Source organism: Heptranchias perlo, chromosome 18 (genome assembly GCF_035084215.1).
Source record: "Heptranchias perlo isolate sHepPer1 chromosome 18, sHepPer1.hap1, whole genome shotgun sequence".
NCBI lineage: Eukaryota > Metazoa > Chordata > Chondrichthyes > Hexanchiformes > Hexanchidae > Heptranchias > Heptranchias perlo.
In genome coordinates, this window is record NC_090342.1 from 36377420 (window position 1) to 36392639 (window position 15220).

The window sequence follows — 15220 nt, forward strand, 5'->3', positions numbered from 1 at the left end:
AATTAATGTATTATGGTATATTACAAACATTTTACAAACCAAATTTCATATTTTTATTGGAGCTAACATATTTACTGACTGTAGTGGAGACAGTGGACAGAGATTTTTAAGCACACCAACAAAATAAATGGGGTAACTAGATGGAATCTTTTTTAAATGGTTATACAAAAAGTTCAGGAATTATCATGTCATTTATACAGCCCTCCTCATGGAACAGGAAAAGTCTCAGAGCACTTAAAGCAGAAAGGTGGGCAAAAATGAAAAGAAGAAAAACATGGGGTGGAAAGTGACTTAAGGCAAGTTCACAGAGAAGACCATTTAGAAGGCTCCTGAAGGCGCAGAAGGGAAAAACAAGTTCAATAAAAAGCAAAAAACTGCAAATCTGAAACAAAAACAGAAAATGCTGGAAACATTCAGCAGGTCAGTCAGCAGCTGTGGAGAGAACAGACAAGTTAGTGTTTCAGGTATAACCCATCATCAGCACTGGAAAAAAATTACAGATGAGCAGCATTTAAAAAGAAACAGAATGAAGGGAATGGGGAAGGAAAATCACACACACACACGCGAGAGGAAGTAGAACAACCTGTAAGGTTCTTTAAAGACAAGAGATAGTTAAGTGGTTGAAGTGATTAAAGAGACACAGAGAACATCAAATAGCAGAGGCAGTGGGGGGTAAGGAAGGTCTGAAATGGAAACAGGAAAAGCGCGGTGTTCCAATGCAGGGTCCCACCCAAGCTGAAGTGATTGGGGGAAACAAATTAGAGGTCAAGGGGCTTGGTGACTGAAGGATCTGATAGTGTAGCAGGGGAAATAGGGACCAAACAGTAATTCAGGGTCAAAGGAGTGAAACAGGGATCTATTTTCAGTAATTAATCTAAGTTCTGATGATGGCAGCATCTTTATTCTCGCAGTTCCTAGCTTCGAGAAATACCAGGTCAGCTCTTTATTTCAGCTCCAAAATATTAAGAGGTGTAATCATTAATAAGGTCTTGTAAATAAAGATGACATATTTCTGTCATGCTAAACCTTTATAAAACACTGATTAGGCCTCAGTTGGAGTATTGCATTCAATTCTGGGCACTGCACTTTAGGAAGGATGTCAAGGCCTTAGAGAGGGTGCAGAAGAGATTTACACAGTTGAATGGTTTCCTAATTTTTATTATGTAGGGGAGTTGTTTTTTAAAGTATCACCTTTTTCTCATTTAATAGAAATAATCTGTACATTGGAATAAATAAATACCAGGGATGAGGGACCAGTTATGTGGAGAGACTGGAGAAGCTGTGGTTGTTCTCCTTAGGAGTCACAGGAGTATGAACCAGGTGCATGGTTCATACTCCTGTGACTCGGCCAACGTTGTCTACCTCATACGTTGCAGGAAAGGATGCCCCAGAGCATGGTACATTGGCGAGACCATGCAGACGCTGCGACAACGGATGAACAGACACCGCGCAACAATCGCCAAACAGGAGGGTTCCCTCCCAGTCGGGGAACACTTCAGCAGTCATGGACATTCATCCACCGACCTTCGGGTAAGCGTACTCCAAGGCGGCCTTCGAGACACACGACAACGCAAAATCGTCGAGCAGAAATTGATAGCCAAGTTCCGCACCCATGAGGATGGCCTCAACCGGGATCTTGGGTTCATGTCACGCTACACGTTACCCCACCAGCGAACAAATGTTATCTGTTTTTAATATAATGGGTCATTTGCTGGCTTTCTGAGCCTTCCGGATGTTTCTGCCTCTCTCTTTTTTTTTCCTGTTTGTTTTTTTGTTGAATGTGTATTCGGGGGTTCTGCAGGTGACACCTCTCTGTCTGAACACGGTGATTGCCTTGGCAACGGGCAGTTGCAGGGGCATTCTGTAAACACCATGTATTGTTCTATATGTATAAATGCGTAGGCTTCGAGGAGCTCCTGAACATTTACCTGAGGAAGGAGGAAGCCTCCGAAAGCTTGTGAATTTAAAATAAAATTGCTGGACTATAACTTGGTGTTGTAAAATTGTTTACAATTGTCAACCCCAGTCCATCACCGGCATCTCCACATCATGTTCTCCTTAGAACAAAGAAGGTTAAGAGGAGACTTGCTAAAGGTGTTCAAAATCATGAACGGGTTTGATAGAGTAAATAAGGAGAAACTGTTTCCAGTGGCAGAAGGGTTGGTAACTAGAGGACACAGATTTAAGGTGATTGGCAAGAACCAGAAATGACATGAGGACAATTTTTTTTAACATGAGTTGTTGTAATCTGGAATGCACTGCCTGAAAAAGAGCGGTGGAATCAGATTCAATGGTAACTTTCAAAAGGGAATTGGATAAATACTTAAAGGGAAAATATTTGAAGGGAAAAATTCACCAAAGAGCCGGCAAAGGCACAATAGACTGAGTGGCCTCCTTCTGTGCTGTATCATTCTATGATTCTGCATATTACTATTTATTAAGATATCAGTAACAGAGGAATATGGCTTCATGGTTGGTTTGTTTTTAAAGATAAGGCATCAACATTACTGAAAAACAGAAAGGGATGCGAGTAGAGATGGCCAAGAAATCAAGGTGCAGTGATATTAACTACCCATGTTAATTCAGCTCAACTAAACATTGGCTCAAACAGCTTTTTCAAAGAAATTCCCTTATGACTCTACAGCTTAAATATTTTCCTGATATCCTGACTAACACCATCAAAAATAGATTAATTGGTCATTCTCATTTTCTGTTCATGGGAGCTTGTTGTACACAAGTTGGCATCTGCACTTGGCTACATAACTACTAGACTACGTTTTAATAGTAATCCATTGGTTGTGAAGCACTTTGGGACATCGCGAGGATGTAATAAGATGCTCATATAAATACAAGTTAGTTTTTAAAGTAGTGCTACAGTTGATATCAGTGTTTCCTAGCTGGAAAGGGTGAAAATTGGCTAGGGCACGTCCTCCTGCTATTTGGTGACCCCCCCCTGGAATTCACACTTGTGCGAATGTACAGTGAGGACATCTTTGTGACATAAGCGGCCATGCTGCACGTGTCAGCCTAGTCAACAGCTATTTCATTGGGAAGGGCAATGCAGTGGACTTCCACAGATGTTTGCTTTCCAATGACCCTGCTGGAAAGAGTAAGAACCTTTGTTGATTTTTCCCTTCTCTAGCCCAGGGATGAAGAGGCTAATTGTAGCATTTCCAATTGCTGGGCCAGTTGAGATCAGTAAATTTAGCACAGGGCAGAAAATGAATGTGGGACCCCATGATCTGTATGCCTTAACACTTAACAGATAGTACTTTACCCATTAAGCCATTGGCGAGGCATATCAGCATGTAGCAGTGACAAGCACTGAATTACAAAACCAGATTATAATAAAAGAACTCAATTGGATTAGGCAATACACAGCAAGATTTTTTGTTTGTGTTTTACTTTAAGAACTGACCAATGTTTCAGGATTGTATAGCAGCTACTCGGTATTACTATGTTTATACAAGGTTTCCTTATAAAGTGTGGCCTCTATCACAACTTTCTAGATTGTATCTCCAGCTACTGCAAACACAATGGTGGTGCAATAGTTTCACAACTGGGTCAGACATCATTTTTAGCTGCTATGAGTGGTGCAACATAGGTTTGCATTCACAATTCTAGAGTGTCATCACCTTCCGACAAACAGGAAGAAGGACAAGAAGCAATGTATTCACCTGCTCATTCATTAGGAAATGATGCAAAGGATAAAGAAAGAAAATCAAGGCAGTTAAAGCAGGCTTGGACTTGTCAGGTGTTGTGATTTTTTTTCCCCAGTACTAAGCCTGTAGTCTATGTAGGGTTTATACTCAATTCCAGTACTTTGCTTACGCTTCAAAATTTATCTGGATTACATACTAAAATGATGAACTACATATACTAAGGGAATACCTCAAAACTATGCAGACTGAAATTTTCAGTTTTCAATATGTATATCAAAGCCAGTTTTGTGCAGTGCGTCACTCTGCCAAAATCTGAGTAAAGATGCAGTTCTCCCATGGATCATCAACTGAAATAAACAGCTGCGTATTGGCACAGTACATTTCTTTGTCCCACTGCCAAATCAACATGACAAATTTTAATGTTGTAATGCAGATTTTCTACGTCACACATTAGCAGGCCATCATACTTAAGAGTGTTAATGTGCATCTTTTACAAATGCCAGTGGGTTAAGTCATTCAGACTGGTGAGACACACATGCACATTGGAAAAAACATTCTTCCCCCATCAAAATGTGTTTCTGGATGCAGATGACACCGAATCTTTCAAAATGGAGAGCTGAATTAGATATTAAATAACTCACAGTTTAAATCTGTTTTAATTCTTACTCTGTTGCTATTAAATTTCAATTCTGTTTACAGTTCACCTGCAGAATCTGAAACTGGATAATTTTTGATGAATATGAAAGCTATTGAATTGTAAAAATATCCTGGTTTCAGGTTTTCTGTCAATGGCTCAGCAAGTTTAATCCAAGAAATAGCTGACCCAACAGACCAGATGGATCCTAGGCTTATGCTGAGAGTTAGCTGATCTCAACCAAGAAAGCAATACAGCTGCAAATGGCTTTGGAGTCTCTGGAGTTTGGGGGGGGGGGGGGGGGGGAAAGAGGAAAAAAAACAGGGTTCCTGCTCCTGATCATTATCCAATTGGAAGCGGATGTGCTGACATCTGGTGAGGGCAGGTGGGGTTTGTTCTGCTGACCTCCCCCTTTCTCATTTTCCCCTTCCAACAGCTGTATGTGTGGACCACAGTGGGCTTGACTGTAACGCACCTCACTGTTAATCTAGACACATGTCATCAGTCTGACAAGACACTGGAGGGCAATGCCATCCATAGAGCCACACCCTAGCAAAGAATCAATGCCCTCAGGAGAGTAAGAAAAAAGTCTGCAGAAAATGTCTTGGTACCTTTATTTTCCTTCTCGCTCAAGTTTGAGTTAATTGCTTTATTAGCTTGCAATTTAAGTTAATGAATGAGTCCCAAAAGTCTCATTTAGTTAATTAAATAGCAAACTACACTTGTCTCCTTCTCCACCCCATTTCAGATATCAGCCACGATGATGAAGAATAGGCGAATGAGAATGAAGATCATAACGAAAACGGCAAGGGTTATACAGCTATCACCAGGGCATTGTTGGATATCTCCTAACAGTTGGATCAGGGATAACACTGGACATTTGCAATAGAGAGAGAGGGAGAGAGAGAGAAAGAATGAACTTTCCCCAGGGGTCAGTATTAGGACCACTGCTCTTTTTGATATATATTAATAACCTGGACTTGGGTGTAGAGGGTACAATTTCAAAGTTTGCAGATGATACGAAACTCAGAAATGTAGTAAACAATGTGGAGAATAGTAATAGACTGCAGGAGGACATAAGCAGACAGACTGGTGAAATGGGCAGACACATGACAGATGAAATTTAACACCGAGAAGTGTGAAGTGATACATTTTGGTAGGAAGAATGAAGAGAGGCAATATAAACAAAAGGGCACAATTTTAAAGGGGGGTGCAGGAAGAGAGAGACCTGGGAGTTCACATACACAAATCTTTGAAGGTGGCAGGATAAGTTGAGCGACTGTTAAAAAAGCATATGGAATCCTGGGCTTTATTAATAGAGGCATAGAGTACAAAAGCAACGAAGTTATACTAAACCATTATAAAACACTGGTTAGGCCTCAGCTGGAATATTGTGTTCAATTCTGGGCATCACACATTAGGAAGGATGTCAAGGCCTTAGAGAGGGTGCAGCAGAGATTTACTGGAGTGGTGCCAGGGATGAGGGACTTCAGTTATGTGGAGAGAATGGAGAAGCTGGAGTTGTTCTCCTTAGAGCAGAGAAGGTTAAGGGGAGATTTGATAGAGGTGTTCAATATCATGAAGTGTTTTGATAGCGTAAATAAGGAGAAACTGATTCCAGTGGCAGAATGGTCGGTTACCAGAGGACACAGACTTAAGGTAATGGGCAAAAGAGCCAGAGGTGACATGAGGAAACATTTTTTTTAGGCAGTGAGTTGTTATGATCTGGAATGCACTGCCTGAATGGGTGGTGGTAGCAGATTCAATAGTAACTTTCAAAAGGGAATTGGATAAATACTTGAAGGGAAAAAGTTACAGTGCTATGGGGAAAGAGCAGGGGAATGGGACTAATTGGATAGCTCTTTCAAAGAGCCGGCACAGGCATGATGGGCTGAATGGCCTCCTCCTGTGCTGTACCTGTTTATGATACTATGAATTTGCATTTACATAGCGCATTTCACATCCTCAGCAGATTACAAAGTGCTTCACAGCCAATGAATTACTTGTGAAGTGCAGCACTGCTGTTATGTAGGCAAACATGACAGCTGCTTCACACATAAAAAGTCCCACAAACAGCAATGAAATAAATGGCTTTAATCATTTTTTGCTGGTGTTGGTTGAGACATGCATGTTGGCCAGGACACCAGGCAAACTCCCCTGCTCCTCTTCAAATAGTGCCATGGGATCTATAATGTCTCAGTTTGTCTCATCCAAAAGACTGCACCTGACAATGCAGAACTCCCTCAGTATCACAATGAAGTGTCAGCCGATTATATGCTCAAATCCAGGAGGGCTTCAACCCAAAACCTTCTGAGGTGAGAGGGCTACCACTAAGCTAAGCTGACAATTTAAGAATCATGATAGTTTACAGCACAAAAAGAGGCCATTAAGCCCATTGTTCCTGTGCCCACTCTTTACTGAAGCCATTAAAACTAATCCCACTCCCCCATGCTCTCCCAGAGTTTGTACCTCCATATGCTTCAAATAGTTATCCAATTTTCCCTTAAAAATCCAATAGCCTCTGCTTCAACCACTCTGTGAAAAAGCAATTCATGCTCCAACAACCCTTTGTGCAAAGATATTTCTCCTAACCTCTCGTCACTGCCTCCCCATCCAGAGTAAATAGTCTTTCCTTATTCACTATCGAAAACCTTCAAAATTCTAAGAACCTCCATTAAATCTCCGTTTAGTCTTCTCAGCTCCACTAGAAATAGTCCAGTATCTCAAATTTATCCTCAACTATAGTTTCCATCGTTGGCATCATCCTGGCAAATCTATGCTGTACCCTCTCTATGTCTTTAATGTTCTTTCTATAAAGAGGTGCCCGCAACTGCACAGTACTCTTAACTGTGGCCTAACCAATGTTTTGTATGAATTCATTCACCTCATAGCAGATATCTGTGGGTTTAATGTTTTCCTCCATTGCACCACATAGCCAGTGCTAAAATTTTCCCAACTCAGATGCCTCTAAATTACATAAGAACATAAGAAATTGGAGCAGGAGTAGGCCAATCGGCCCCTCGAGCCTGCTCCGCCATTCAATAAGATCATGGCTGATCTGATCCCAACCACAAATCTAAAGAACACAAGAAGTAGGAGCAGGACCCAGCCACACAGCCCCTGGGCCCTCTCCGCCACCCACAGGGCAATGACTGATCCGAACTCAGCTTCATGTCCAATTTCCTGCCCGCTCCCCATAACCCCTAATTCCCTTTACTTCTAGATAACTGTCTATTTCTGTTTTAAATTTATCTAATGATGTAGCTTCCACAGCTTCCTGGGGCAGCAAATTCCACAGACCGACCACCCTCTGAGTGAAGAAGTTTCTCCTCATCTCAGTTTTGAAAGAGCAGCCCCTTATTTTAAGATTATGCCCCCTAGTTCTAGTTTCACCCATCTTTGGGAACATCCTTACTGCATCCACCCGATCAAGCCCCTTCACAATCTTATATGTTTCAATAAGATCGCCTCTCATTCTTCTGAACTCCAATGAGTAGAGTCCCAATCTACTCAACCTCTCCTCATATGTCCGCCCCCTCATCCCCGGGATTAACCGAGTGAACCTTCTTTGTACTGCCTCGAGAGCAAGTATGTCTTTTCTTAGGTATGGACACCAAAACTGTATGCAGTATTCCAGGTGCGGTCTCACCAATACCCTATATAACTGCAGCAATACCTCCATGTTTTTATATTCTATCCCCCTAGCAATAAAAGCCAACATTCCGTTGGCTTTCTTGATCACCTGCTGCACCTGCATACCAACTTTTTGATTTTCTTGCACTAGGACCCCCAGATCCCTTTGCACTGCAGTACTTTCCAGTCTCTCACCATTAAGAAAATAACTTGCTCTCTGATTTTTCCTGCCAAAGTGCATAACCTCACATTTTCCAATATTATATTGCATCTGCCAAATCTCCGCCCACTCACCCAGCCTGTCTATATCCCCTTGCAGGTTTTTTATGTCCTCCTCACTCTCTACTTTCCCTCCCATCTTTGTATCATCTGCAAATTTTGATATGTTGCACTCGGTCCCCTCCTCCAAATCGTTAATATAGATTGTAAAGAGTTGGGGACCCAGCACCGACCCCTGTGGAACACCACTGGTTACTGGTTGCCAGTCCGAAAATGAACCATTTATCCCAACTCTCTGCTTCCTGTTCGATAACCAATCCTCCACCCATGCCAGAATGTTACCCCCAATCCCGTGATTTTTTATCTTAAGTAATAATCTTTTATGTGGCACCTTGTCGAATGCCTTCTGGAAGTCTAAATACACTATGTCCACTGGTTCCCCTTTATCCACCCTGTACGTTATATCCTCAAAGAACTCAAGCAAATTTGTCAGACATGACTTCCCCTTCATAAAGCCATGCTGACTTTGTCCTATTAAATTATGCTTATCTAAATGTTCCGTTACTGTCTCCTTAATAATAGACTCCAAAATTTTACCCACCACAGATGTTAAGCTAACTGGCCTATAATTTCCAGCCTTCTGCCTACTACCCTTTTTAAATAACGGTGTTACATTAGCAGTTTTCCAATCTGCCGGGACCTCACCTGAGTCCAGGGAATTTTGGAAAACTATCACCAAAGCATCCACAATCCCTACTGCCACTTCCCTCAAGACCCTAGGATGGAAGCCATCAGGTCCAGGGGATTTATCCGCTTTGAGTCCCATTATTTTACTGAGTACCATCTCCTGAGTGATTTTAATCGTATTTAGCTCCTCCCCCCGTAGAGTCCCCTGTTTGTCCAGTGTTGGGATATTCTTAGTGTCCTCTACTGTAAAGACTGAAACAAAATATTTGTTCAGCATTTTTGCCATCTCCATGTTTCCCACCATTAATTTCCCGGTCTCATCCTCTAAGGGACCTACGTTTGCCTTAGCCACCCTTTTTCTTTTTATATAACTATAGAAACTCTTGCTATCTGTTTTTATATTTTTTGCTAATTTCTTTTCATAATCTAACTTCCCTTTCTTAATCAATCCTTTAGTTACTTTTTGCTGTCTTTTGAAGAATTCCCAATCTTCTATCCTCCCACTAAGTTTGGCTACCTTATATGTCCTTGTTTTTAGTCGGATACTATCCTTGATTTCTTTACTTAGCCACGGATGGCTGTCATTTCTTTTACACCCTTTTTTCCTCAGTGGAATATATTTATTTTGAAAGTTGTAAAATAACTCCCTAAATGAACACCACTGCTCATGTACCGTCTTACCCTTTAATCTATTTTCCCAGTCCACTTTAATCAATTCCGCTCTCATACCATCATAGTCTCCTTTATTCAAGCTCAGTACGCTTGTTTGAGAATCAACCTTCTCACCCTCTAATTGGATATGGAATTCAACCATGTTGTGGTCGCTCGTTCCAAGGGGATCCTTAACTAGGACATTATTAATTAATCCTGACTCATTACACAGGACCAGGTCCAAGGTTGCCTGCCCCCTAGTAGGATCAGTTACATACTGCTCAAGAAATCCATCCCTGATGCACTCAATGAACTCGTCCTCAAGGCTGCTCTGCCCAATTTGATTTGTCCAGTTAATATGATAATTAAAATCCCCCATAATTATAGCTGTTCCCTTCTTACATGCCCCGACTATTTCCTGATTAATACTTCTTCCAGCAGAGTTGCAACTATTAGGAGGCCTATATACTACGCCCACTAATGTTTTTTTCCCCTTATTATTCCTTATCTTCACCCAAACTGTTTCATTATCTTGATGCTTTGTCCCAATATCATTTATCTGTATTACAGTGATTCCTTCCTTTATTAACATAGCCACCCCACCTCCCCTTCCTTCCTGCCTGTCCTTCCTGATTGTTAAATACCCTGGCATATTTAATTCCCAGTCGTTGTCACCCTGCAGCCATGTTTCTGTAATGGCCACAAGATCATACCCATACGTAGTTATTTGTGCCGTTAACTCGTCCATTTTGTTACGAATGCTACGTGCATTCAGATAAAGAACTTTCAAATCTGTTTTGTGACGCTTAGTTCCTGCTTTTTCCTTTTTTAACACTTTACCTATTACTCCATGCCTTCTGTCCCTTCCTGTTACGCTTTCCTCTCTCTCCCTGCTCAGGTTCCCAACCCCCTGCCACTTTAGTTTAAACCCTCCCCAACAGCACTAGCATCCCTTCTTGCCCCATCCAGGGCAAGAAGGGATGTCCATCTTTATAAAGCCATTTGCTCATGCTGTTGTAGCTGCATCAGCTGAGTGGCTCCCTGCAGAGAGGGAAGTCCCAAAATACAATATAAACGATCTGAAACTCCATCTATATGGGATTAAGACATTTACCAATACAGACCAAATCCAACAAATTATGGCAACAACCATTCGTTATATTCTGCTGCTTCTAAGATTACGCACCAGTGGTTAGTAGGGTAGTGCTGAATCAGCTGCTTATCAGAATACTGTACCTATGAGATGTGTCCAAATGTTCAAGGTTTCTGTGTGGATCCTAAAGATACTTCTTAAGCAGGCACGAAAAGATGGCATAGGCGGCCTGTGACCGTGCAGGAGGTAGTCATTGTCCTTCAGCCAATCAGGAAGCACATCATGGGGGATGACACGCCATCGCCCCTCCCACACCTGTAACAGGAACAGCTTTAACAAACAGCACGATAAAATGTCCTTTAGTACATATAGCCTATTTTCCAAGTTCTAATTTTGAGATTATAGTGGTAATTTTCAACTAACTGGTGTCGAACCCGCCTGATTTTAGCTCCATGGGAATGACATTCAGGCAGGATGTGTAAGGGGCAAGTGATCCCCATCACCATGTTACCACTCAGGTGACAAAGTTGAAAATTACCTCCAAATGTTAAAAAAAGCAATGTTTTCTAGTCAGTTGTTGGGTCTGTCTAAAAATCAGCATAAAAGAAATTCAAATGAATCACTAGAGTCAGTGAACTTTGTAAGTAGGTTGCAAACTCTGCTCTATACTATAAGCAAAACATACATAAACAAATACAAGTAAACTGATAGTAATTTAAAGCTTTACAAATTGAAAAAATGGCTACCATATTACAGTCAACCAAATTAACAGCATTTTCTGCACAAATCAGAGAAATTAGCAAATATAAAGTGTAATAAATGCATGTAAAACATATTTACGTTAAAATATCTCAGTAGCTATTTTGAGGAAGCTCGGGAGCTCATTTCTTACATGGAGAAATATGTGCACTTCTATGTATTGGCTGAAGACCCTAGGAATGAAAACATTCAGGTCCTCTTTCCCTAATGTTGCAGTACTGGATTATTGCCACTTTAAGCCCTGTGAACTACATCGATAGAGCTTTATCTGGTAGTCAGTGGAAGGGAGAATGTAGGTATACTAGATGAGAATATGGAACAATTGTTAGAGACTGCTGTAGAAAAGGAATCGATTCTTAAAAAATGAACAGGACTCAGGGTAGATGAGTCACCAGGCCCTGATAGCATGCACCTTAGGCCATTGATAATCAGAGAGGAGACAGCAGAGGCTCTTGCCACAATTTTTCTATCCTCAAATATGCAAATTATGTCATATTGACTGGCGAGCTGCAAGGTAACATAATTATTCAAGAAGGGAGCGAAGGATAAACCAGAGAACTTATAGACCAGTTAGTCGAACATCAGCTTTGCGCAATCTCTCAATCAACAATTTGCTAATAATAGTGAGCATTTAGAAATGCACGGGTTAATCAATCTCGAGCTACAAAAGACTAGTGGAGTGCGAAAGGCCTTAAAATTGTGGAGATTAGCTTCAGCAGGAGTTTAATCTTAAGAGGAATCTCAGCATTGAGGTGCAATTGAACAGGAGTTTTGTGTGAAATTTGTGTGAAGTAAGCAGAGTTTGATTCTTGCGAGAGTTTAGTGCTCAGACGAAAAATTTTTCCATTTTTAAGTTAGGCACAGAGTGGCAAGGTGGGAAACCCTCAGAGTGCAACGTGTAGGTCAACATGGATCCTCAGTATATCCAGGGGCAGAACATTTGTACTAGGTGCCAGAGAATTGTGTCCAAGTTTTTGTCTTTGTGGGCCAGACAAGTATGTACTATGGAACCTTGGGGCCACATATAAATTTTAAATCTATGTTCCAATTAATTGCCACGTATTTCAACTTGCTGATGTTAACATATTTTAGTGCTCTGATTTCGAATTTATCCACCAAAGAGGCAAAAATGTTAAAATCAGTCCTTTGCAAAACTCCAGGCCCACAAAATTCTAAACAGGACAAAATAGAGAGCAAGAAATATAAGAAAAATAGAAGCTAGTTGCCTGGCCTTCAAGGGCTTGATTGCAAGGAATTGGAGGCCAAGGTTGGATACCGCCTGTTGTGGATCATGTTACAGAAATTGATTCTCTGTGCACAAATTTCCCTTGATTTGAAGCATCTGTCAGGACATTATTTTCTCCACGTACCTGTTCTTCTAATCATAATTCTTGTACCTCCATATATTTTTTCTATTATATATATTTAGTTGTTTGTATTTAAAATTATCTCATCCTTCACATTTCCTTCTCAGTCTCATTAGTCAAAGATTTCTTCAATCATCTATTTTTTTTAAATTTTCAATCATTTCTTCTCCTCTGGCTTTTCCCTCAAGACTTACTCTGCTATTTTAACCAATGCAGTTTTAAATTGTTTAATAATATTTTCTTCCAATTCGCTTTCTGCATCCCATCGACACATGTCAAACCTGTTACTCATTTCTACTGCATAGCTCTGAACATTCTAATCATCTATAAAACCAAACTAATCCTTAGCAAAGTTGTGCTCTGGTTGGCAATCTTGAGCAGAATACTTTTTCTGTAACTTCTGGGCTGTGAGCGGAGTTATAGTCCTGCACCATGTTTTTATTTTCATGTTTTTTTAAATTGAGTTTTAAAAATATTTTCCTAACATTATGCTGTCTACTTTGTTTCTTAATTATCTTGCTGGAAAAATAACAGTGTGTTAACAACGCACGCTGTTATTAATGTGCAAGTCGGCAAGCAAGTTCAGGGGATTGAAAAATGCCATAAGTTACGAATCTCCAGAACTTGCCAGTCAATTTATGCCGCACTGCCGTTTGCTTTGTACATATGGCATCTCGCCCTTAGCTTCCCCATTATTTTTAAGAACTTGATGGATTAACACATTAATTTCCCATTAAACTCGCCGCAGAAAGTTAGGGCTGGAATGCAAGTACCTTTTTAATGATGTGATCAATGTTAATGCAATGCCAATCAACCTCTCTGGCCCAGAAAGAGAACAATTTAAACTGTTCAATCTCGTTCCTGCACATAGTAAATTGTTGTTAGAGATTTTAAAAATGTCTAATTTAAATTTTTTTTTCTTACTTTTTCTTTGTCTCTTTTCCCTCTCACTCTTAATCCAATCTTTCTTCCCCTCTCTTTATTTCTCTTTCTGTACCTAATAACCCTTCAGACTTCTGGATACTACTTTCTGTAGGACTATTCGTGTTCTCCTTCACCAGTGTAGATTAGCACTTCTCACAACATATGCAACTTTCTACTTCTAGTATGAGAAGCTGTTTCTTCCCTGCCATATCGGTCAGCAGTCTAAGTAACTAATACAGAGGGCTCAGTATTGGGCCATTAATGAGATTATTTACTTGTGGCCTCAACATCACAAGTGGTCTAGCTGATGAGGAAGGAATACGCAGTGGGTTCCCTTAAAGTCTTTCCATGATAGCTAGCCACAATCTAATTTGTGCCACAGCCCCCATCCTCAAATAATCTGCTGTACTGTGCCCCAAACTGTTGTTAAATTAAGTGGTATTTGTATAGATTAAGGATTAACACTTCCTTTTGAAGATGAATTCAGTTACGTGGATAGACTGGAGAAGCTGGGGTTGTTCTCCTTAGAGCAGAAGGTTGAGAGGAGATTTGATGGAAGTGTTCAAAATCATGAAGGGTCCAGATAAAGTAAATAGAGAGAAACTGTTCCCATTGGTGGAAGGATTGAGAACAAGAGGACACAGATTTAAGGTGATTGGCAAAAGAACCAAAGGCGATCTGGAATGCATTGCCTGAAAGGGTGGTGGATGCAGATTCAATCATGGCTTTCAAAAAGGAATTGGATAAATATTTGAAGGGAAAAAATTTGCAGGGCTACAGGGAAAGAGCAGGGGAATGGGACTAATTGGATTGCTCTTAGAAAGAGCCGACATAGGCTCGATGGGCCAAATGGCCTCCTTCTGGTTCTGTAACGATTCTATGATTCTATAAAGGGCCAACATTGCTGGTGCATTTCTCTTGATCTTGTTTCAGGACAGATCATGGCATTATTAATTGCAACATCTGTTAGAAACCATGCCTATAATGTGGCAACCCAAGTCAAAATTACTCCCACACCCAATTTCTACATCGAAAGAATTACATCTTAAGTAATAGTGTATAAATTTAAACACCACTTACATTTGGTTACACTGGTTTGACACAGTTAAGCAACTCAAAATAAAATTTATCAATAGCTGCATCCCATTTTAGTTATAAGAGCTTTGACTTTACCCATTCCTATTAGGTTACCCGGGAAGAAAAGTCTACAAATAGCAAACTTTGTTAAAAGGTATAAATTATTTATCCTTGGGCTTGCAGCCAATTTATCAGTTCCCTCCTGGTACTGTGATAATGTTGTGTCGATCTACTGGTCATGCCAAACAAGTCCAAATATTTATGAACACTTGCACGGTGCATCGAGTGAGAAAACCAGCTCATGCAGGTTTAGTTACAAAAATCAGGATTACACAAAAATAGAGAAACAAATTCAGTTGGGTAATTCTTTTAACTTTAGGCATGTTACTTCACACAAATTAAATACTTAAAAAAAAAGTTGTTATCCAATTGACACATACAAGACCTGTAACTTTACTTTGGAACCAGTGATTTAATTATACAGATATTGAATGGACTTGGACTCCTTTTGCTA

The 15220-nt window shown here is 40.4% G+C and overlaps 1 protein-coding gene across 1 annotated transcript in view; it reads right to left on the reverse strand.

Moving 5' to 3' along the window:
• The window catches only part of LOC137334761 (adiponectin receptor protein 2-like), an 84043-nt gene that overhangs the window by 12742 nt on the left and 56081 nt on the right, over positions 1-15220 (reverse strand). Inside the window, exon 4 of the mRNA XM_067999698.1 lies at positions 10723-10894. Coding sequence (XP_067855799.1) covers positions 10723-10894 — 172 coding nt within the window. The remainder of the gene's footprint in view (positions 1-10722; positions 10895-15220) is intronic.